Source organism: Neophocaena asiaeorientalis, unplaced genomic scaffold (assembly GCF_003031525.2).
Source record: "Neophocaena asiaeorientalis asiaeorientalis breed wild unplaced genomic scaffold, Neophocaena_asiaeorientalis_V1.1 scaffold275, whole genome shotgun sequence".
NCBI lineage: Eukaryota > Metazoa > Chordata > Mammalia > Artiodactyla > Phocoenidae > Neophocaena > Neophocaena asiaeorientalis.
Genome location: NW_020173679.1, coordinates 1,351,989 through 1,375,977, shown reverse-complemented (window position 1 = coordinate 1,375,977; position 23,989 = coordinate 1,351,989). Strand labels below are relative to the sequence as shown.

The 23,989-nt window shown below is 50.6% G+C and overlaps 2 protein-coding genes and 1 pseudogene across 8 annotated transcripts in view; 2 read left to right on the top strand and 1 right to left on the bottom strand.

Moving 5' to 3' along the window:
• EMC1 (ER membrane protein complex subunit 1) overlaps positions 1-20,545 on the bottom strand; it is a 24,154-nt gene extending 3,609 nt beyond the window's left edge. For 2 of the 7 annotated variants that reach the window (XM_024749763.1, XM_024749769.1), the window contains exons 1-21: positions 20,420-20,545; positions 17,764-17,888; positions 17,009-17,074; positions 16,675-16,768; positions 15,853-15,981; positions 14,750-14,876; positions 14,049-14,198; positions 13,585-13,752; positions 13,007-13,078; positions 12,582-12,644; positions 11,813-11,935; positions 11,023-11,119; positions 10,568-10,690; positions 9,931-9,939; positions 8,690-8,889; positions 8,391-8,540; positions 6,940-7,101; positions 6,483-6,602; positions 3,276-3,413; positions 1,234-1,407; positions 451-661 (exon numbers count right to left, since the gene is read on the bottom strand). In XM_024749763.1, coding sequence (XP_024605531.1) covers positions 451-661; positions 1,234-1,407; positions 3,276-3,413; positions 6,483-6,602; positions 6,940-7,101; positions 8,391-8,540; positions 8,690-8,889; positions 9,931-9,939; positions 10,568-10,690; positions 11,023-11,119; positions 11,813-11,935; positions 12,582-12,644; positions 13,007-13,078; positions 13,585-13,752; positions 14,049-14,198; positions 14,750-14,876; positions 15,853-15,981; positions 16,675-16,768; positions 17,009-17,074; positions 17,764-17,888; positions 20,420-20,526 — 2,608 coding nt within the window. In that variant the 5' untranslated portion in view covers positions 20,527-20,545. The remainder of the gene's footprint in view (positions 1-450; positions 662-1,233; positions 1,408-3,275; positions 3,414-6,482; positions 6,603-6,939; positions 7,102-8,390; positions 8,541-8,689; positions 8,890-9,930; positions 9,940-10,567; positions 10,691-11,022; positions 11,120-11,812; positions 11,936-12,581; positions 12,645-13,006; positions 13,079-13,584; positions 13,753-14,048; positions 14,199-14,749; positions 14,877-15,852; positions 15,982-16,674; positions 16,769-17,008; positions 17,075-17,763; positions 17,889-20,419) is intronic. The other 5 variants (XM_024749765.1, XM_024749764.1, XM_024749766.1 and 2 more) reach the window with 5 other exon arrangements.
• LOC112402853 (uncharacterized) lies at positions 3,548-3,708 on the top strand (annotated as a pseudogene).
• A 65-nt stretch (positions 20,546-20,610) lies between the features above and the next one.
• The window catches only part of MRTO4 (MRT4 homolog, ribosome maturation factor), a 6,183-nt gene continuing 2,804 nt past the window's right edge, over positions 20,611-23,989 (top strand). The window contains exons 1-3 of the mRNA XM_024749884.1: positions 20,611-20,875; positions 22,761-22,819; positions 23,711-23,814. Of these exons, the coding sequence (XP_024605652.1) occupies positions 20,848-20,875; positions 22,761-22,819; positions 23,711-23,814 (191 nt within the window). The 5' untranslated portion in view covers positions 20,611-20,847. The remainder of the gene's footprint in view (positions 20,876-22,760; positions 22,820-23,710; positions 23,815-23,989) is intronic.

Below are 23,989 nucleotides of genomic sequence, written 5' to 3'. Positions count from 1 at the left end.
AGATCCCAGCAGTTTCAGGAATGGTGGGAATTAAACTCAGGAAATTACCAAGCAGTCTGTCTTCCTCATATTTGAGGGTAAAATAGTAATACCAAGTGCCTGTCAAATCTGACAGTCCCAAATGTCTCTGGTAAAATCAACTAGACAGAGAGACCTGTCTAGTTGAGTCCTGAACTTGAACTACCTGAAGATGAGACCCTACACCTTGCCAGTTTCTGCAGCCCATCTGCACAGGCTACCTGTTGGGTATGGTATCAGGGCTCAACTTTCCAAACGAGGTGAAAACAGAACAGAGACATGGAAGTGGTTCGTCAGAAACAAGGACGAGGAGGGATGTGTCAGCTCTTTTATGGAGGGCAAAGCCAGACTAGGGAACTTTTTCCCTAGCCCTCCTCACTGATCCCGGCCCCGTCCTTCCGTGCGGCTGCCTGAAGGGACCCGGTCACTCACTGAGCAGGTGTCGGCTGGTGATGCCCCGCTCGGTGATGGTGGCCTCCATGGCGCTGATGGCGGAGGGGAAGATGTAGGACTGCTGGAGGACCTGGGGCAGCTGCGGGCGGTCCAGGGAGCTGAAGGCCGTGGCGTTGTACTGCTCGGTGCCCTCATAGAGCTCCAGCGCGGTGAACTCGTTGCGCCGGGCCTTGGTGTTCCAGTACTGGTACTGTGGAGAGAAGAGGAGGGGGCTGCTTGGGGCTCAGCTGCTGGTTCGGCTGGAAAGGGGAATGTACATGCAAAGGCACGTCCAGGAAGGAAAGAAACAACCAGCACCCTAGCTTCCTTCCAGCTACCAAGTTTACTAACCTTTCAGAGTAGCTGTACCTAGACTATCCAAGTTCACCACAAGACAAAGGAATTCTCAAGATTCTTAGAAGTCAGAAGAAAAATAGTTAACATCTGAGCGCTTACTACATGTCAGGCATTGTTCTAAACTCAAATAGAGGTGACTTGTTACCCCTATTTCATATATATTGCAACACAGAAAGCTTAAGTAACTAGTTCAAGGTTGTACAGTTAGGAAATGGAAGAACAGGCAGTCTGATTCCTGAGCCCAACCCCCTACCCAGCACCCACTGCTGCCAGCCAGGAGTTCTGAATTCTATGAAAACACAAAGTAGCAACTGGTTTCTGGAACAATAGGCAAGGAAAGGATTTAGGCTGCAGGGAGACCAGCCACATACTCTTACGCTACGTCAGGCCCCTGGGGGTGCCCTGAGTTCACGCGCCACGCCTTACCACCACCCAGTTCTCCGAGTGCACGATGTGGACGGGGCCCTTGGCCTTCCTCTGCACGGAGGAGTGGATGATGCGCCCAGTGACGCCGTCCACAAGGAAGGTGCCGATGAAGGTGCGCTCGTGGTGAACATCTGTGCTCTCTGTCACCACGGCCAGCAGGTTGGGGTTCAGGCTCTGGGGAGACGAAGAGGAAAGCTCCTTCAGAACCACAGCGGCGTATCCTGAGCGGCGGGGAGGCAGGCCCAGAGCTCTCCGGCTGACAGAGGAAGAGGGTTTTCTGGTGGGAAGAGCTTTCTGTTTAGAGGGCCTCATCGCTGCACTTGTTCAGTGTCTGCTGGAGGCCGGGGGCCATGCCAGGGACTTTGCCTCCATCATTTCATTGAATCCCGTAAACAACCCTGCAAATAGCTGTCACTATCCACGTTTCACAGATGAAATGTCTTGAAGTAGTTAAGCAACTTGCTCAAGTCACAGGCAAGCAAACGGTAACTCAAGATACAACCCGGGCCGACCCACTCGGTGATGGAAGGACATGTGTCCAGCAACACGATGACTCTCCACCAGTGCCCTCCTACCACCACACCAATGGATGGGTCTCAGTTCTCATCTGACTTGAGCAACTAGTACCAGGTGACACAGGTGATCACCCCCTTCCTGAGACATCTTCTCTACCTGGCATCCAGGACACCTGTGCCCTGGTTTTTCCTTCTGCCTGTCTCGGCCACTCGTTCTCAGCCCCCTCTGTGGGTCCCTCCTCCACTCCCCAGTCTCTGGACGCTTCTGTCTACACTCGCTCTCATGGTGATCTCACCCAATCTCGTGGCTTTCACACCATCTACAGGTGCTGGCATCGCCTGAGTTTACATATCCAAGCCAGACCTCTCCCTGAACTCCAGACTTGATTAACGGACCACCATATCAGTATCACTTCTTAGGTGTCTCATCTCAAACTTGACATGCCCCAAACTGAACTCCTGTTCTACCCCTGATAAAACCTGCTCCCCACAAGGCCTCCCGAGTGTCAGTGTCTTATACCTGGGACCTCTGAGTCGTGCTTGACTCCTTTCTCTCTAACACAGACACCAACACCCCATCCATCAGCATATCCTATTGGTTCTACCTTCAAAAGTATCCAGAATCTGATTCCATCTCACCTCCTCCAACCAACCCAGCTGAAGCCACCATCACCTCACCTGGATTATCACAGTAGCCTGTCTGCCTGCTCCCCTCCTCGGCCCTCTATAGTCTAGTCTCAGCAAAGCAGGCAAAAAATCTCCACAACAAATATGAATCCAAAAAGCCCTACTCCTGGGAATTCCCTGGCGGTCCAATGGTTAAGACTCTGCGCTTTCACTGCCGAGGGCGCAGGTTCAATCCCTGGTCAGGGAACTAAGATCCCGCAAGCTGCGTGGCGTGGCCAAATTTAAAAAAAAAAAAAGGGAAGTTCAAGAAGCCTAAGTAAGTTACCCAAGATGAACAGCGAGTCTGAACCTGGACCGTCCAACTGGAGGCTTGTGCTCTGCCTCACGCTTAGTGAAGCAGCTGCCCTGTTGAGTTCCTTGGTCGTGTTGCCCTGTTCTATTACGCCTCCTCCTCCAACTCAGTCTCTCCTCTGCCAGAGGCTGTAATTCATGTTCGTCACCACAGTGATTACATTCCCTCATAGGATAGCTCTGCAACCGACTGGTCACCTCTCTGTCTCCCTGCCCTCACCACTAACTAGAGTGTTGGATCACAGAGATGGAGTTTCTGATGGATCGACTAAGGTTTAACCCCAGAAAGGTCTATCTGCACTACCACTAAAAATAACAGCTAACATCTACTGGGTAGTGGCCATACATGCCTGGCACTATGCAAAGCACGAGTGCCTCATGTGATCATCACAACGGTCCCAGGAGAAGGGCATATCATGCCCATTTCACAGACAGTAAATTAAGGCTCAAAGGGATTAAATGACTCACTCAAGGACCCATAGCCACCAAATCCCAGAGCCAGAATTACACCCCGTGCTTCTGTGCGCTACGCCAGACGGCTGGCCGTACCTTGTAGAGCACGCTTCGGTCCCCCATCACTCGGCCCTGTGAGTGAACGTGCTCACTGCTGCGCTTCCCCTTCACCTGGACGATGCGCTGCACCTCCGGGGGAATGGTTAGCTCCCAGCTCAGCTCAGTGGTGAGATCCTGGGGTGGGGCAAAAGAGCCAGCACTGGTCATCAGGAAGGTACCCTTAGACCCGCGACAGCTGTGGCTAGACACGTCCTGCAGTTCAGCTGGGGCCTCTGTGCGGGAGGGAACAGGGATCAGGGCTCCCAGAGCAGCAGCAATACGCATCTAGTCTGGGAAGAAGTTTGGAACTCTCAGTTCAAGTGAGAAAACTAGTAAAGCCCAGTGTGCTTCGGCTGCAAAGAGCAGCCTCCTGGGCAGTGGAGGCACCAGGTGCTTGCCTGGGCTGCCCGAGGGGACCTGGGAGACGGTCCTCTCCAGTGGACATTCATGTCTGACCTCATGCTGTCCCCAGTCTAGGCTCCAGACAGCCCTGCGAGGTGCCTTTGGAAAGCCCCAGGGCCCAGTGGCCAGCCAAGTCATCATATCCATCTGCACCAAGCTGCAGAACAAGGAGCACGTGACTGAGGCCCAACATGGAGCCAAGTTCAAGTTCCCTGGCTGCCAGAAGATCCACATCTCCAAGAAGCGTGGCTTTACTAAGTGTAACAGAGATGAATTTGAAGACTTGGTGGCTGAAAAGCAGCTCCTCCCGGATGACTGTGCGGTCAAACGCACCCCTAATCTGTGGCGCCCTGTACACATGGTGGGCCCTGCACTCACGGGAGCCTTGGAGCTGCCCCTCCTCACTCACGTCACCAATAAACCCTACTTCTTATCAAAAAACGGAAAGATACTAAAGCCAGTGAGAAAGGAGAAGAATATTTAATAGTATCCCATTGTTTACCTGAGTAAGAATAATGCAAAGAAAATTTACCACTTATTACTAAAATCTAAGTTCCCTGTACACTGAGCCAGCAGTGAATTACTAAGCTGGCGGGGACCTCAAAATATTACAGGAGACGTTCTTCACAGTCAAAAGAAACCAATAAAACTGTGTGGTTAAATGCATTATTATACATCCACACTGTGGAATTACACAGAGCCCTGGGGATTGAGGGGGGGGAGTAGTGACTGGAAAGGGGCACAAGGGCTTCCCAGGGCGCTGGTGCTAAGCTGCTTCCTGATGTGACTGCCGTGGACACAAGTGTGCTCCTTTTGTGAAGGGCCACTGAGTATAACCTCGGGATTTTGTGCTTTTCTCAGTATATATTTTAATAAGATATGGGTTTAACAAAATAATGAGGTAGAAGACACATAAAGTGAAAACAACAGATTTCCTATTAGTTAAATATAGGTCAATTCCATTTCAGGTAAGAAAGAATATAAAGCGCATGTCTGTGTGGTCTGGAAGCTGTTTATCCAGCACTATAGACACAGAGGCAAGAGACAGGACAGGGGAAGGCGCGCAGACCACTGAAAGGCATTCCATCCAGGGAGGCAGCTGGCGATGGGCCTGAAAGGGGCCTGTTCACATCTTGCTCCTATATCTCTGTATCGGTTTAATCTTATACTATGAGAATGTATTCATGTGTAAAATTTTTTTGAAATTTAAATGTTTTTGAAATAATACAAATTTTTATTGAGAACATATAAGGCTCCATTACCAAGAACACCTGTAAAAACATTAGAATTCACTAAAACCTTCCCAGAGAGCAAGGTCACCGGTGAGTCCACTGGAGGTCAGAGACTGGAAGACCACCCCTCACATGGCTGACTTCCCATGTGAGCTCCGCCTCCTTTGCCGTCCCCCCACCATCTTTACAATGACACCCACACTCCAGGTCATGTCCTTCTATCCACAAAGAACTGTCTCTTTCAAGGTCCCCTTTTCATCAACTCAGAAGGACGGTGTTTTTTCACCCATAGGGTAAAGAGCACGTTTTCTGGACAGACTATGCTATTTATGCTAAAGATTAGCTGTTACAGAATGTCAGGAAAGGACACTGCATGCATTTTTGAAACAGCAGCAGGTAAAACTTGGATGGCATTTACTGTGTAGCAGGCACTGCTTTATGTGACTTACATGTATTAACTCTCCAACTCCTCACAACAACCCTCTGATATAGTACTATTACCATTTTGTTTTACAGACGAGAAAACAGGATTAGAGAGAAGTCATCTGCCCAAGGACACAAAATGAGTAAGTGATAATAAAACTAGGTTTCCCGCACAAGCAGCCAGGTCCAAGCTCTTAACCTCTATGCTGTGGTGTCCCTCCAAAGGCCTTACAGACAGGTTGGGAGGGCCCTCTGGGGAGTACGCCACAAATTACCCCTCTACACAGCCCTGCTATCGGAGGCAAGGCCAGCCCTCGTGAAGCTCAGAGCTGGACTTCAGAGCCAGTGTGAATCACTGTTTGCAAGCACTGGACTCAAGTGTGTCAGGATCGGAGTAAGTCGATCCCATTTCTAGAAATAAAATTCAAAGCGCACATTCAATCAAGAGTGGATCAATAGGGACTTCCCTGGTGGCGCAGTGGTTAAGAATCCGCCTGTCAATGCAGGGGACAGGGGTTCAAGCCCTGGTCCGGGAAGATCCCACATGCCATGGAGCAACTAAGCCCGTGTGCCACGACTACTGAGCCTGCGCTCTAGAGCCCACGTGCCACAACTACTGAGCCCACGTGCCACAACTACTGAAGCCCACGCCACCTAGAGCCTGTGCTCCGCAACAAGAGAAGCCACCGCAGTGAGAAGTCCGCGCACCGCAACGAAGAGCAGCCGCCGCTTGCCTCAACTTGGGAAAGCCCGCACACAACAACAAAGACCCAACACAGCCAAAAATCAAAAAAAAGAAAAATGAAAGAAAAAAAAAAAGAGTGGATCAATAACACCATCTTCATATAGAAAGTACTATTGTTCAATCACCATTCCTACCTCCCGCCTTTCTAGGAATGGAGAAAACGCCCCTTCTCTCTGCTATAGAAGAGGAATGAGGAATGAAAGCTCCACAGGGGCACTGCTCCTTCCACGGCAGCTAGAACCGCGCCTGCCGTGGAATAGATGAAAATGACTGCCTCTGACACCAGGATTATGCTCTCTAAGTTTACAGCACAATGAATAGCATAATTCACTCCTTAGCCAAATAACGAGGAAACACCTACACCCCTCCCACAAAGGGGTGTGCCAGGACGCCCTCTCCTACCTTTCGAAGTTGATAGCCACACAGCCGTCCCTGTTCCGCGTCCACCAAATAGAAGAAGATGGAAGGGGCGAGCTCATGGAGCTGTCGCAGGACATTCCGAGTGGCCGGGAAAGCTGTGACCTTGAAAACCCCAGAGAAGAGTTAAGGGAAAAGGAATCTGTAAGCACAGTTTCTCCAGACTCATTACTGTTTCCTGTCAAAGAGGGCCTTAAGAAAAAAACAGCAAATCTTTAAAGAATTAAAGTCTATTAAACTCAATCAGGGCTTAAATTGAGTTAAGAGTCCGAGCTTTCACAAGTGCAGAAAGAGCAACTGAGTCGCTTAGAGACACCCTTCAAGCCCAAATGAGTGCTGACGGCAGACGGCTCCCATCTGGGGCCCTCGAGCCACTGTCTGAGCACCCCGCTCCCACACTGATTGGCTGGGCAGTTCTGCAGCCAGTCTGCAGACGCCATACCTTGTACTCATCATCTATCAACAGCAGCACCTTGGCATAGTCTTGATCCATGATGGGGAGAAGCAAAGATTGCAAGATGGGACGCTTCAGCACTGGGGGGGCCACCTGACTCCACTTCCCAAAAATGGGATTGAAGACATAGAGCGAACTCATTCCCGTCTCCTGAAATGGGCAAGCAAATGGTCAGCCTCCAGCAACATGAAAAGAATGCAAATCCTAGGGGTAAACCTGGAACGCTGGGACTTGAGCTCAGCTATGGCAGATTCCCTAGTCTTTGCCCTCCTTGTGGAAAATAAAGTCTTGGCTAAAGGGGAAAGTGTCTGAAGGCTGATGTGTCAAAAGGGTAAAAGTTTAACTGCCCTCTGGGACTTCCCTGGTGGCGCAGTGGTTAAGAATCAGCCTGCCAATGCAGGGGACACGAGTTCGAGCCCTGGTCTGGGAAGATCTCCCATGCCACGGAGCAACAAAGCCCGTGTGCCACACTACTGAGCCTGTGCTCTAGAGCCCGTGTGTCATAACTACTGAAGGCTGTGTGCCTAGAGCCCGAGCCCTGTGACAAGAAAAGCCACTGCAGTGAGAAGCCCGCGCACCGCAACGAAGAGTAGCCCCCGCTCGCCGCAACTGGAGAAAGCCCGTGCAGCAACGAAGACCCAATACAGCCAAAAAAATTAATTAAAAAAAAAAAAAGTTTAATTGCCTCTAGCCCCAAAGCTAAGCAAGAACGGGTCACACTGAGGAATAAACAAAAACGTCAAGGACCAACTCAGCAGCCCCACGGCAGCCATTCCAGAGACTATCTACCAAGTCCCCTCTCTTTTTTTAAAAATTTTTATTGGAGTATAGTTGCTTTACAATATCGTGTTAGTTTCTACTGTACGGCAAAGTGAATCGGCTATACGTATACATACATCCCCTTTTCTGGATTTCCTTCCCATTTAGGTCACCACAGAGCACTGAGCAGAGTTCCCTGTGCTGTACAGTAGGTTCTCATTAGTTATCTATTTTATACATAGTATCAATAGTGTATATATGTCAGTCCCAATCTCCCAATTCATCCCACCTTTCCCCCAAGTCCCCTTTCTGATGATGGCAGAATGAATCTACAAAAAGCCATCTGCTCCCGGGAGTCAGAGACATAAACAGTTTTGTGTCCTGCCCTACAACACCTGGAGAAGAGCAAACAGCCATTCAGGTACCGACAGCCGCCCGTGCCTGGGAAGAAGCGGAGTTGGCTTACTAGGGACCTGGTGATGTCACACCTACCCTACAGTCACTTCCACATGGGCACCGGACGGTCCTCCACTCAGGCAAAAAACTGGAAGAAACAGAGCTCTAAGCCCTGACTCCCTGCCTTTAACTCTCAGAGAATTCCAAAGGCCTAGGAGGAACTTAAGTTACAAAACACCAAAAACCACACCCACGTTGGCTCAGATGAGAGGTAGCGGCCTCACCTTGTCCTTCACCAGGAGAGTGCACTGGGGCGGGTGGGGGAAATGGGCAGTAGTCCTCTGGACCATCAGTTTAAAGGAGGAGTCTGGCTTGACGCTGGGGAGATACTGTTTCCACAGGATGGTGCCAGAGCTGCTCTCAATGCCAAAAAGCTGCAAAATAAATACCTGGCTCACTACCGGAAAGGCAAACCCCAAAACTAGTTCTATCCTTGAAAACTAGAACCGGTGCGATCCCCTTCCAAAGGCTTTTTGTTCCCCACTCCCAAAACCTCAGGAGGTCTGGCTTAAGCCTCTCTCACCTTGCCTGAGGCCGTCACCATCACCATCATTTTCTGCAGGTTGAATTCATCCCTGGCCAGGGTGTCAATGTTGATCTCATTCTTAATCTGACTCCGGGGCTTCCGAGCATCGTAAAACATTTTCCAGAGGTGGGAGGTCCATGCCTGCAGCAGGATGAGCTGGGACGAGAGGCGTTTCAGGAACATGCCCAATAAGCCGTCTGGTGTCAAGGAAAAGGTAACGCAGCTGAGGCTCACTCCCCATCAGACGAGGTGTTTCCAGCGAGGGGGCACCCCCTCTTCCTAAGGAGGGCTCTCTCTCTCTCTCGTGGAGCACTCGAGTCATCCAAACCCCAGGCCACAAGCCCAAGGGCAGTGCTGTGGCTGACGCCAACAGTCTCACCCTTAGACACAGCCATGCAGGAACTCCAAAAACCTACTCACCTGGCTCTCAGCACTTCACCTGCCTGAAATCTTGGAATAGGAGACTAAGAGGGCAGGGATCAGCCATGCAGGATGCAGCCATGCTGTGAATGACTCCACCACAACCCCACATCTAGAACGGCCAGAGGGAGGTTTCCAGGCGCCATGACAAAGCCGGAAGAGGGCGGGGTGTGGGGGTACCAGGGTGCAGGTGTGTGTTGTGTCACGGACAGGCACTTCCATTTCTCGCTGCTTTAGGCCTACGCTGTCAACGGTTTAGTCTGCACCCATCTAACCTATTTCAACCCATTCCCAGGGCTCTCTTTCACTCCACCCCTTCCTCCATCCATGAGGCTACCACCTTCAAGTCTCCTCCAGAGACTAGACTGGTCCCCAGAGCAAGGTAGCATGGTAAAAAGCATGGCCCCTGGAGTCTGGCAGACCTGGATTAAAATCCCAGCTCCACTTCTTACCACCTGGATGACCTGGAGAAATGTACTTAACCTTTTAGCTTCTGGCTCCTCATCTGTAAAATGGCAAGTAATCCACAGGGCTGTTGCCAAGATTAGACCACACGATGTACACACAGGATTTCCCAAGGGGTGGGGTACAGGGTAAGTGCTCACTGAAAAGGAGCGGTGTCTTTGCTTATCCGCTTTTCCATTAACCTCAGCTCAAGGAAGGGAAGTGAGAGGCAAACAGGACGAGTCACAGGCATAGCAGTCCACACACACACGGTATATACCTCATTCATGCAAGTCAGGGAAAATAAATAATTAACCAAAAGCTAGCCGTGTGGGCAGGCAATGAGCAAAAAGGCAGCAGGAAGCAGGTTTTACCTTGAATGGCTGGATCCAGGCAGCGGAAATAAATAGTAAAGTCAAATTAATCCTCGGTTTAAGAAAATCTGCAGTGCCTAGCAGGGTGCCTGGCCCAGAGCAGGTCCTCAGTAAACACCACCTGGCTAGCTAGACGAACGGATGGAGGGAGGAGGGGACAGGACTCAACCAGAGGAGAGTGAACCGAGTTCATCCTGGGTGCTGGGACCATGGCTGGTCTCAGAGGGCACTGGCCTATTACCACAGTAACTGACCAGCCCGGTCATGCTCTCTGGAAAGGTGTGACTGTTGCTTTGGGGACAATGGGTATATAGTACCTGACATGGTGCCTGGCAGATCTTAGGTACCCAAACAAAGATAGCTATTACTACACTAAGTTAAGATTCTTTTTCATCAGGATCTTTCCCTAGAGGGAGTCACAGGTCACTCCTTTCAGATAGAAGAATGGTTACATAAACCATAGGGCCACAAACACACCAGAAACTGGTCACAGAGCTAGTTCAGAACAGACTGGGAAAACAGGTGCATCCAGGAAGCCAGGGACACGCGGGACAGCCTCTCCTGTGGTGCAACTACCAAGCCCAGTCCCAGAGCACCCGCACCGGCAGCCCTGCTTCCCAGACCCCCCAGTTCATACCTGCCTTCTTGCCAAATTCCCCTTCCAGCTCAGCCTGCGCCCCCGTCAGGGGGAGGTCCACCATCTGCAGGCACACCACCTCTGCCAGGGACTCCTCGCGGCTCCACAACACCACCCTCCCTGCTGCAGAAACCAAGGTTACAAAAGTCAGGCCCACCTCCCTCGTCCCCCGAAGGGACTCTTCTCGGTGACTCAGGGACCACCACACCTCTTGTGCCAAAAAGAGAAATGGCAGGGCAAGGGGCCGGAATCAGGAGGTCAAGTGAGGGAAGTTCTGTCTCCCAAGAATGCTAAGGAAATTTTCAAAGGCAGGTGACCTATGGCTCTGGAAAAAAATATTCAGGATACACTCCACTTGAACCTTTCTCAGAAGCCTGTCCACAGCCCCAAATAAAGAGTCTGAATGGAACTCATGGGCAGGCCTAAAAAAAAATGGGTTGATGAGGTCCACTCACCCAGCTGCTGCAGGAAAAGTAGCAGGTGATCCTCTGTCTGTACCAAGGCCCGGTAGCCCACGGAGTCGTCCTTCTTCAGGAAGACCTGGATGTACATCTATAAACCAAACAGTCAAGTCCACTGTAGTCAGCAAGAATCCAGATGCCTCTCAGAGCACCAGACCCCAAGATTCAAAGCATGAGGAGTTGTCCGAAGTCTAGGTCACGGCATTGCTGGATGTCCAAACAATACAGCTTTTACCTGGACTCCAATTAGATATCATGTATTCTTAGGGGCTGACACAGCAACCGTGCTAGGCGCTAGCTCAGGCCCCCTCCATGAAGGAACTTGAGCGCTTCTCGGCCACCACATCATCCATCTTGCACCGATAACACCCCACAAAGCGAGCAGGAGGCCCGGATGAGACTTTCCGTTTTAGAGGCGAAGAAGCCACAGCCCAGAGGCTGAGGAACACCACTGAACGTGTGCAGAGGCAATGTCGGGCAGCGACTCTGGATAGGGTCCTGAATCTCACGAGGCCGTTTCCTCGCTTATAAAATGAGGGCAGTAATAACCACAAGGCTGTTGAGAGGGTTAAATCAAGCAGCGTGTAAGTAAAAAAGCGTAGCGCGGAGCCTGGCGCACCGACGACTTGGCTTAAATGGTACCTGCTTTTACTGTTATTCACAGTCAGTGGCTCACGTAGAACTAGAGCCCACGTCCAGAGAATCCTACTCTGGGACCCATGGCTGTGAAGTGACCCCAACGAAAGAAAGACCCAGGCTGAGAAGCCCACAAGCCCCGACTCACCCGCTCTGGCCGAGTGCCGTTCTGTTCCAGGCTAAAGGTGACTGTGGTGTCGAGCAGCCGCCGACCTGTCTCCATTAAGTAGAGGTTAATGGTGTAGGTCTGGTTGAAGCAAGCCAGCGAGTCCTAGGGTACAGACAGCAAGGGTCAACTATGGGGATCCCCCAAAAGGAAGTCCAAGAATCTGGGCGGGGGGAGCGAACACCCCGGAGAAGGACCCAGGCCAGAAGAGGAAACATACGCAAAGGGACATAAAATAGAAAAGCTAAGTCCTAAGGCAGAAATAAGGTGTCTGAGTAAATTTTAAAAATTGTAACCGCTATACATACTTGCTCCAGAAGGAAGCCAGTACAGTGTAGCAGAGACTTCCCAAAGAGTTAGTAAGACTGTAGGCAGGGAAATCACAACCCCCTTGGGAAACACTGAGGAGATGGAAACCACAGCAGAAACTGGAGACTCTGGCCAGGGTCCCACACTCTGCTTCAGTGCAACTGCTCAGACTACCACTCAGCTCCACCAGCCGGACCCCACAAGACATGGAGAGACGGAGGCCCAGAGGAGAAAGTAGTTAAGAACAGATTCTAGGGATTCTACTCTCTAATCTCCCAACTAAAAAAGATCAAGAGAAACATGGTTTAATTTGCTGAACTTAGCAAAGCCCACTGGAGGCTGAGAACTCAGGAGACCTGCTCACAGCCCTGGCTGCTCCCCCAGCTTCACTGGGGGCCTCCTGTGTCTCTGGTCTGGCACGCTGCCCAATGCCACACCCCACCTGTGGACCAGACTTCTCCGAAAAGCTCCCCGTTGACCCATCTTCAGAACTGCTAGGCTTCTGCTAGGGAAAAGAGAAGGAAAAAAGGAGAAAATTCAGCCAAAGGGTCACTTCCTGGTCACCAAAATGAAGCTTTCACTTCTATGTCTTCTCAGCCCTTGGAAGAAGGCAAATCCCATTTCCCATTTCTGCTCACAAAGCCTACACAACCCTGAACAGTCCCAGATGAACGTGAGGTCGTCCCATTCCTGGGGACAAAGAAGGTGTACAGAAAGCCCTACAGATGAGATGAGATATTATTGCTCAACGGCCTCCTGCCCCCGGGTTCAAACTGCCTAGGTGAATATGCCCAGACTTTTGGTTCTCAGGGCCCCTAGCAAAGATAAGGAAGGAAAACCCCACGTGCTGTTATTCCCAATACTCACCGCCTCATTCCGACAGGTCATGACTGCAGCCACCGTCTTCTCCCCGGTGGTGGCAAAGCTCACTAGGGCAGTCTGGGGATAAAGCAAGGTGTCAACTCCTAAATAGGGCCTGTCCTAGCCAACAGCCTTCTCTAAGTCACCTCCACAGGAAGGACCCTTGGCCTTGGAGTTGAAAATGCTCCCAACTTTGGAGCATAATGGCCTGGGCATTTGAGAGCAGGGGGAGGCCCCACTGCATCCACAGCTGAACACAGCCCTCTCGCCAACCTCCAACACAGGCACAGGTGAATCCTGCATCCCACGCTGCTCTCAGTATCTATAGGGAAGCTCTGATTAACGTGCCCACTCTCCTGTGGACTTAGGAAGGTGCCAGTTCTACTCTAATAATCTTCTGTAATTCTCAGAAAAAAAAAGAAAAAATTCCACTTCTGCTCTAAGCCTAACCCCTCTCAAACCACTCGTGGAAAGATGTCTTCTTGCTTGAGCAAATATCTCCAGATTCAAAGGCAGGGATTTCTAGCATCCATATCTCAGCTAGATCCCCCTGAATCCTAGCGAACCACGCTGCCTCCCGTTACCTGTGGGAAGTTTTTGAGCAGACTCAGGACGCCGTGGTGGTAGTGCAGTAACGCATAGTGGCTTGGAGACAGCTGCAGGAAGAACTGGGCCCGAGTAGGATCCACTGGGTTGGGCTGTGTAGGTAGGACCCGGGGTTGGAAGTCACTTGCAAATTCTAGGTCAAGAGACTGGGAGACAAGAAGAAAAAGGATAAGGGCCAGAGCAGACAAGTCACTGATCGTCCCAGGCTGGTAGCCTCTGCCCCACTTTGCCAGCGAGGGTAACGGGGCCACGGCATGTGGCTCCAGAAGCTCCCATTCAGGTTATCCAAAGAGGAGAGTGGCCCATTTCCTCTCATACCAGTTCATCCAGAGGCCTGACCTCCCAAGGGCTGCCAAGCCTCAGGAAGGAAGCAGTGACACTGGGAGAAAGGCTTTCCAAGCAGCAAAAGCAATGCCTCGCACCAGAGGACGCATCCTCTCACCTGCAGCGGGATCTGCCTCAACTCCCACTCCGTCTCCAGGGCCAAGGTCTGGAGGGACCGTGAGCTCGGGTCAGGGCATACCAAGACAGCCTCATCCACCACACCGCAGGCTCTGGTGAGACTCTGCAGCCAGGGAGTCGACACCCTGACCTGCAGGAAAGACATCAGAACAGGAGGCTCCTGGGGATTTTCACATTTCCCTCTCAGCTCATAAGCTACGTCAGCACTGGATCCCACTGGGGGGCCTAAGCTCAGAGGGTCTTCCTGGTGGGTTCCGAAGGAGTTCTCCCCATCCCACCCAGCCTCCCAAGAGCTCCGAAGCTGGACACAATCAGGATTGGCTTTCTGGTCATTTGAAAAATATACCAGATCCTTTTTAATACTTGACATTTCAGATAAGCATTTCTCTGCTACAGCTGTCATACATGGCTTCCTATTATTACCCTACAGTATTATCTTATAAGATACTTGCAGGCAATGAATAGACATATACAATTTTTTTAGCCACCCCAGGAGAGCACCATGTGCAAATGAGAGGGCTTTAAATAAATGCTTGATGAGCAGAATGCAGCCTCCAAGTGCCCAGAATCAGGGACTATGAATGGCTTTTGCATCCGCCCAGCCGAGTTCCCTGGTCCCCAGAGCAAAGAAGGACTCTATTCCCCTCCACAATTCACGAGGCTCCTCGAGCCAGACCAGACCTGCTGAACAATCTCTCCATCTTCCACGTTAAACTTGACAATGTTCACATGGCTGAAGGGAACAACTCCGAGGGCCCACACTACCCCAGAGCCGTAGGAATACACCATCTGGTAATGGATGCTGTCACTGGGAGAGGGAAGGAAAAGCAGGGAGAAACAGCTTTAGCCACAGGACAGGGGTATCCTCAGGGGTCTTCCGAAACCAGGCCACCAGGATGTCACAAACAGTCCCAAATAGGTTTTGTTTGGCTCACAGCTTTTATTTTTTAATTTGAATTCATTGTCAACATTTAGACCTGAGATTTAACATGTAAGAACAAGATTTCTAGTTTTCTCTTAAAAGGTGAGACATAGTAACACTAGGCCTACTTACATTCCTACAGGGCACCAATCGGCTAAGGCTGCCCCCTCGAGGTAGGCCAGGCACACTGCAGCTCCCCATAATCCCCACAGGGCCTGCTTTGCTCACGATTGCTATACACCGGGCCCCATAGTAAATTTTTTTTTTTTTTGGCTGCATTGGGTCTCCTTTGCTGCGCTAGGTTTTCTCTAGCTGCGGTGAGCGGGGGTTACTCTTCGTTGCGGTGCGCGGGCTTCTCATTGCGGTGGCTTCTCTTGTTGCGGAGCATGGGCTCTAGGCGCGTGGGCTTCAGTAGTTGTGGCTCATGGGCTCTAGAGCACAGGCTCGGCAGTTGTGGCGCACGGGCTTAGCTGCTCCACGGCATGTGGGATCTTCCCGGAGCAGGGCACGAACCCGTGTCCCCCGCATTGGCAGGCACATTCTTAACCAATGTGCCACCAGGGAAGTCCCCCCATAGGAATTTGAGTTTTGGGTCCCTGCCAAAGTGAGTGAGCGAAGGAGCCACTCCCCTTGCTTGACTGGCTCTCATGCCCAGATGGAGAGTTTTCTCCTCACTGCAAAGGAAACTCAAGAGGCAGCCACAGCCTTGGAATTCAGGCCTAGAGCTAGTGAGCCCAACACGCTAGACAGGATGCCAACTTAAGGTAAGCCTGAGTCAAAGCAAACGCTTCAAGCCCCAAGGAGAAAGGTGGGCTTGTAGAGAGCAGGAGGTAGCCGTCACCTGGGGGGAAGGCAGCTTTACCTTTCCGGGAGATGTTCCACCCACTTTAGGTGCCCACTGGATAGGTGATGGAGGGCGAGAGTGGTCTTCTTCAGGACGGCAATGTACCTCACCGACTCCTGCAGCCCTACCAGCCCAAGCGCCTGGAAACTGAGCACAGGGACGGGGTGAGCGCTGCCCAGAGCCTCCTGGGCCTCAGGCTGGACAATCCGGAACACAACCACCATAGCTCGGTAGGTAACGAAACAGGTTTTGGGGTCAAATGCATCTGGATCCTAATCTTGGCTCTGCTTTCCACTAGCTGACTTGCGAGACTGTACTTTCAGCCACTTGGCTGTACTGTTTCCCTGAAACCCGGGGGGCTTGGGGAGCCTGGGGGCTCCCCAAGTACTTACCAAATGAATTACTACCAGAAGATGTATAAGCTAATGCAAGTAAACTCTATAATTTAAACAACTTTAGCAAAGACGTAACAGCAGCTCCAACTGTTCTTCAACATAAAATTAAAACACTAGATGTGTTATATCACATCCTCATACCTACAACATTGCAAAGCTCTTGTGTCATGGTAAGATTAGGAAAAGCAGTCAACACGAGAATGAACACCGCACCCAGCACAGAGCTGTGTATCTGACAGGTGCTCAATAAATGCTGGCTGAGTAAGCACATGTGTCCCATAACCTCAAGAACATTAAAAACTGGGTGTTTGATGCTCTCTGGCTCTTCAGTGGTTTCTTCCCCTGGGAAAAAAGCCAGAAGTCCCAGAGTTGCCATCTATGCAGATCTGTGTTCCAGCAAAGCCTTTAACCAAACCAAGATGAAATTCAGCTTCTTCCCCTCTACCTGCCACTGTCTAAGGTAATCTCCCAGTTCAGGCCCCCGATGTTAGTCTCCCAGGAGCGCATGATCCGGCCTCCATTGGACACAGTGATTGCATCTGGAAGAGAAAAAACCACGTGAGATCATCTCCCAAATTGATGCTCTGTCTGTAGCCTCCTAGGGTCTGTGAGCAGTGGCCTCACCTCTAATGTATAAGTGCAAATAGAAACTATGCCTGTCCTTTCCTGTTGGGAACACCCCTACTCCATTTGCTACCAGACCCTGAACAAAGGAAGGAACCAAGCAAAGACGAGAGGGAGCCGACGCCATCATAGGGACAGAGCAGGATTCTACCTACCCTGTCCACAGAGCAGCATGGCATCCACTGCCCCTTCCGCTGTGCCCTTGTCAACATGGCGCCACACTGAGAGACAGGAGAGTCGACATTACTATGAACCACAGCAAGGCATCCAAGAAGCGAGGCAAGAGAGGACCGAAGACGCCTTCGTTTGCACGGAAGTGCCCAATTTTACTTCAAGGGAGGGAAGGATTACAGCTAACTGGCAATGACCCACTCCCACTCACTGGTTAATGAGGGGAGCGACTATTGTCCCAATCTGAGGTCTCCGCACTTCCCATCCCCACCAGCACCCCATCAAACATATAAAGGGACAATGACAAAATTCACAAAATCCATACGACTCACAAGAAAAGTAGTGACTGTAAATTACATTTCCATGATTTTAATGCCAACAAACATCCATAAAAGCAATATAAGTAATGGGGGAGGGAGGGGCCCATCCAAAACTTTAGTGCGAAACAGAATAATGTGTTTTTTGCAGCAGTATCTTATTTAAGAACAGTCAGGACTTGGGCTGAGGAAATAAACTCAAAGGCCAGTTATAGGAATACATTAAATATTCAAAACCGACAAGACCAAAAAAACAAAAAGAACAAAATAAAACGATCAGGATCCAATAAGAGATGCAACCTTTGGCCAACCTGTCCCCAAGTGGGGAATCAGCCACGTGGCCTTCACAAGCCACAGGGCATCCTGGATCCACTACAGGCAGCCATGCCATCCCCAGCTAGCCCTCTACACAGTTCACTCACAGATCTCCCCAGTTCGAGAATTCAATGCTGCAATCACATTCTTCTCTGTGGCCACAACCAACTTCTTGGATCCAGGGGAAAATTCCAAGGAGGCAAACTTGAGTTTCCCGACATACTGCTGTCTCCTAAAGGAAAGAGCACAGGAAGGGGCCCAAACCATCACTGCACAGAACGCTCTGGAAAAAGACAACTGCACAAATACATGAGGGTATCACCATCATAACTATCTCAGGTTGCATGAGAAATGTTTGTTAACGAAGAGATCTGACCAAAACCAAGATTTCCAGGCAATGGGAAGAAGAAGAGAGAATGTACCCTAATCGATGAGAAATACAACCGTCTTCCTTCTAAATACAAGCACTTGTTTATCTCAAGATAAGGAACACCCAAAAGAGCACCTGGCCTAAATCCCCCTAGAACAAAACTACAGTCCTCTCTGTACCCATTAATAGTGAGACTAGACACTCACATTACACCTGAGAGAAGAGCATACAATCCAACTTTTCCTTCTATTCTCATTTGGAGAAAAATTATGCAAATATTCTTACAAAACTTGATAGATCAGGGTCAGGCCCTGTGTTCTCTGCAGCCTGCTCTAGCCCACGCTATGTTCAGGATCCATCTGACTCATTACTCATCCTTTCCTTGGAATACACCCCATCACTTTCAACACCCTTATCTAAGCATAAAGTGAAAGTACTTAGCTTCCCGAGGCATACTACCAAGTACAGAGGAGGTGTGTTGCATATTGCCGTTCATGAATTACAACCTCTAGCAAATTAAACACCTGACATTTACACTGAATTTCCCTTGTTATGTTGTTTGGTCTAATTTTTTTTTAAAAAGAAGAAACTACACTAGTATAGAGAGACAGGTTTACATGACAATTGACAGTTTCTATCTGTATTTCCACATACTTTAATCTCACTGTCGTCACTAAACACTTTAGGAAGTACATAGGACAAATATTATCACTCCCATTTTACAGGTGAGTAAACCAAAGTCCGTTGAGGTCAACAAATCACTATCAGAACTAGAATGCAAAATTAAGAACTTCTTAGTCTAAATCCCATGCTTTTTAAAAAAATGCTGTTATCTTTTATCTGGACTATAAAAGTAATGCCTGCTTCTTGTAGAAAACATGAAGGTATAAAAAAGAAAACAAAAAATGCCTAAAATACCACCATCCATGAACTTTTTTTCTTCAACCATAAACTTTTCAACATTTTGGTGTATTTCCTTCTGTTTACTTTTCAATTTATAAACTGCATATACCTAGGATTCTGCTAAATTGGAATCACATGCTGTACATATGTATTATATACAGTTAACCCTTGTATAACACAGGTTTGAACTGCGCGAGTCCACTTATACACTGGTTGTTTTCTACAGTAAATACTACAGAACTACACGGTCTGCAGTTGGTTGAATCTGCGGATGTGGAACTGCAGATACAGAGGGCTTACCATAGGTTATGCTCAATTTTTGACCGCAGGGAAGGTCAGCACCCTCGGCCCCTGCGTTGTTCAAGAGTCAGCTGTACATATTATATTGTGAGCATCTGCCCACATCATTAAAAATGTGACTCATGTTGCATTTGTCACACTGTCTTATATCACATAACTTATATATCTGCCCCCCTAGACTGAGCTCCTTTCCATCTCTGTGTCCACAGCACCTAGAATGATTGTTGATCCACAACAGGCACTCAACAAACATGCGAATTAATTTGTCTGATACAGAAAAGACTTCAGCGAGGAGCTGGGCTCGGAAGGATAAAGTGTTCCCTCAATAGTAATTATTGGTAACAAACTGATTGTTCTCAGTGAGCCAGGCACTGTGTTGAATAACTTAAAAGAATTGTCTTATTCATCCTTACAACTACTGAAAGAGGTAATGGACTACTAGTAAACCCATTTTACAGATAAAGAAAACAAGGCACAGAGTGGTTAAGTCATTTTCCCAAGACCGCACAATGCTTAAGTGGCAAACTGACATTCAAGCAAAAGTGAGCCAACTCCATGGCCTTAAGGAAAGGGTGGGTGAGTGAATGAATGAATGACTGAAAAAGCGACTGAATGTGTGAATGAGTGATTGAATGAGAGACTGAATGAAGAGTAAATGAATGAATGAAAGTGAGTGAATGAAAGAAGAGTGAGCGTGTGAGCCAGTGAGTGAGGGCACCTCAAGGCTGATGTGAGTCTTGGGTGGTCCTGTTCTGAGCCCATGCAAGGGTTGGCCTAGAGGGGTGGGGAAAGACGGCGTTCACTGAGGGCTGTCGACGTCTGACACCCAGTAGATAAGAAACCTGACAGTCACAGAAATGGGGCCTGATGGAGGAGAAGAGTGACCTCTGACCAGAACCTCAGGCATGCCCGGATTGGCAGAGCCCGCTTCACGGGCTTCCGACCTGTACAGCCGCACAGGGACTGGCTCAGAAGGACCTCTGTTTAAATTATTAAAACTCTCGGTTTAATGCTCTGCCGTCGCCACCTTAAAACTCTTAACTTTTGAACAAGGGGTCTCACATTTCATTTTCCCCTGGGCCCCGCACGTTATGCAGCCGGCCGTGATGCATGGTAACCACTCCCCATCCTTTTAGAAAGAAGACAAGTACTGGGAAAATATTTCCCGAATAGGTCCCCCACGTACGCACCAATCAAACTTGCCCACTTGGTCTTCGTAGACCGCGGCCGCAGGGATGAGCAGGGCAGCCCAGAGCCAAATTCCGGAAGCCACCGCAGCCGCCGCCGCCGCCGCCATGATGGGAGCCCGGGCTCGGCCCGCCGCCGGCCCGGCATGCACCGGGCCTCAGGCTCCGCCTCCGCGGAACCATAGAGTTGGGAACCGCACGCGGAGCTCTCGGTGGGGCGCCCAGGACTCTGGGATCCCCCGCCCGCGCAGGAAGTCGCTCTGGAGACTCGAGGGAGAGCGCAGGCGGCGGCGGGGCAGGGAGAGGCGGGCCTCAGCGCAGACTGGGTCAGGCACGCGCAAGGGCAGCCCCCGAGGGCCGTCCCGGAGGCCCCAGCGCCACCGAGGTCCTAATAGGCAGCACCGTCTTCCGCCGCACGTGGCTGCAGCGCGATGCCCAAATCCAAGCGCGACAAGAAAGGTGGGCAAAGGGGGTCTTGGGACCCGGTGACGAATTCGCGGGCTGGCTGTCACCTGCGGTAGGGGCTTCCCGGGGGAAGCACGGGGGTGGAGGCTGGAGCCGGGTCTGGTCAGGGAGCGGAGACCGCTTCGCCAGGCCTCCAGAGTTTGTCCAAGGCCGGCTGGTCGGGGAACAGCCTCTGAACACCCAGGCCGCGCCCGATCTCGCCTTGGCCCACCTTTTCCTACCTCAGCCCATCTGTCTTAGTTCTCCGCGCTCCCCCCACCTTGCGGCCTTCCCCTCAACCCAGGTTTATCCCTAAGTATGTACTTGAAGTTGCTTCTGTCTGGCATGCTTGTGCCCCGGTCTTTGTATGGCTGGCTCTTTCTCAGTTGGCAGTTTGTAGGATACCTCCTAAGAGAGTATTCCTGACTGCCTCTACTATGGTGAGTCTCTCTCACTCCGGCTCTCTAGCACATTCACTCAACAAATTAGGGACCTGGCACTCTCTAGGCGTCGAAGGATACAGCAGTTACAACAAGGAAGGCCTAGAGCCCTCATCAAGCTTAATATTTTAGTTATGGGAAGTATATCCTCCCAAGGTACCGAAAATCGAATCAGTAAATTCAGATAGTGGTAAGTCTCGTGGAGTAAGAGAGAAAGAGAAGTTGATGTTCTTTTGTGCAGTGTGGCCGGAGAAGGTCTCTGTTGAGATGACAAATGAGCAGGAACTTGAAGAAAGTAAATAAGCAACCCATGGAGTTACCTGGAAGGGTGGTGGTCCCAGGAGAGGGAACACGAACGGCAAAGGCCCTGAAGCGGGAGCATGTTTGACATGTTCTGGGGCAAGAGGCCAGCGTGGCCAGGGCAGAGTGAGCAGAAAGGAGGGAGAGGGAATTGGGCAGAGTGTGCGGGGCTTGAAAGACCTTTGCAAGGAACTGGCTTTCACACGCAGGTGAAACGGGAGGAGAGAGCTCGAGCAGAGGAATGATGGGGTTCAACTTTACTTTTAAAAAGATCACCCTAACTGCTTTGTTGAGAATAGACAGGGAAGGTGGGGGCAGTGTGCAGGGGTGGAAGCAGCGAGACTAGCAGTAATCCAAGAGAGCATGGTGCTGGCTAGGTCCACAGTTGTAGCAGTGGAAATGTTGGAAAATGGACAACTGTATTTTGTTTGCCCTCCTGTGCTGCACTCGCCCCTGAATGGCGTGATTACCTTTCTAGATGTGTGCTTCGTGAAGAGGGACTGACTGAGTGCCAGGCAGGATGAATAAGAAGCGGCCTCCTCCTAGGACCCAGGGCTTTGCATTTGATGCTCTGTTAAGTGTTTGTGGAATAATTGGGTTCTGTGGAGGGAGCCCTGGTCAGATCTGACAAATGTCAAACCCTTCTGGTTAAGGGGCAGATTGGGCCCCAGCTGTTGTTGGAGAAGAGGTGCTTGTCCTTCCCCAAAGACGCGTTGCTGCATCCATGGGTCCAAACTGCAAGACAGGGTGTAGCAGGGGAGATACAGTCCCCAGCCCAGAGCAGCCACAGATGGTCTCTGTGTACCACAGCAGCACAGGGACACGCCTCAGCCAGCAGCTAGCTCAGCCACTGGCAGGCCCCCAGAGCCTCCACACCTCAGTAGGGAGTTTTCGCTTCACCTCAGGGGAGCTAAGGAATACGTAGTTTGTCTGAGTAACAGGAAAGATGGGAAGGGACCCTCAGGCTCGGGAACAGTAGCGAGCAGGCACTCTGGGGACCCTGGGAGTAGCCTTGCATGCCAGAAGTGGTGTCCACAAAAGCCTTGCTACCTTTTCTCAGATTGGCTTGGTCCAGCTGGGCTACCAAAGTGGGGAAGAAAGAGTCTCCGGGACATCCAGATTTGCCTCTCATCATCTCCCCCTTTTCTTCTTTGTATTAGTCTCCCTCACCAAAACCGCTAAGAAAGGCTTAGAACTGAAACAGAACTTGATAGAAGAGGTAAGAGCGTGTTCTTTTTATTTTTCCAGACCTTGTATTTGGTTTATAAACGTGGGTGTAGGGCTGTTTGTCAGGGAAACATACTGTTTGGGGAAAAAAAAAAAAAAGGTGCTGATCCAGCCCTTTCTCCTCCAGCAGCAGCACCAATAAAAACTCCCATAGTGATGGTTTCCAGCTTGATTGAGCCCTTACTCAGCCCTGCACGGCGCTGATTCACATGTGAAGCACCCCCACGAGGTAGATGCGAGGGGAAGTTATCGCTGTTTTGCGGTCTGGTAACTGAAGCTTGCAGAGATTTGTTAGTCCGCCCGATGTAAAAAGAGCCAGGGAGTTACCAGGTGTGGGTAGATGCACCAAGCCACTGTCTGCACTGCATCAGGCTGCAGGCTGGGTGACGGGAGTTTCCTCCAGCACGAAGATGCCATTTTCCTTGAGACCACTTCATCGTGGCTGCCGCCAACAACGTGGGTGCCGCAGGGCTGATGAGCCGCCTCCCCTGACGACTAAATGACAAGGCTTTACACGTTTCCATATAGCAGGAGACTTCCTAGTGTAGCTAGGTTTCTAGATCGTCAGCAGTTACTGGCCAAAGAGAAGTGGTCAGTTGCAGCGGTGGCCACCGTAAGTCGGAAACCTGGGGAGACGGTGGGCTCTTGACCCGTGGCTCAGCTTCCCCCGCACTTTGCCATCAGGCCTGCTTTGCGTCAGGGCAGCCCCTGTACTTAGTATCCTGGCTTCAGTAGCAGAGGCAAGGAGGAAACAACCAGGTTAGAGGCTCTGAACATCCTCAGTTGTAAGAGACCTGGAGCAGTCTCTTTCCCACCTGAGCCCAGAGTACTGCCCAACCCCTGCTGCCCCTTGGACTCCAGAGCCCCATGTATTGTCCTGCAGCTTCGGAAATGTGTGGACACATACAAGTACCTCTTCGTCTTCTCCGTGGCCAACATGAGGAACAGCAAGCTGAAGGACGTCCGCAGTGCCTGGAAGCACAGCCGGTGAGCGGGCAGTGGGAGAAGGGCCTGAGTGCGGAGGGGCCAGGCTGCTTGCAAAGCACAGGGGCGGTTAGTGACCTCGGTCACAGGAGGCACCTTAATAAGGACAAAGTGCCACGCCCCCATCCCCGCTGAAGGGCGTTTTTTTTTTTTTTTTTTTTTTTTTTTGGCGGGGGCC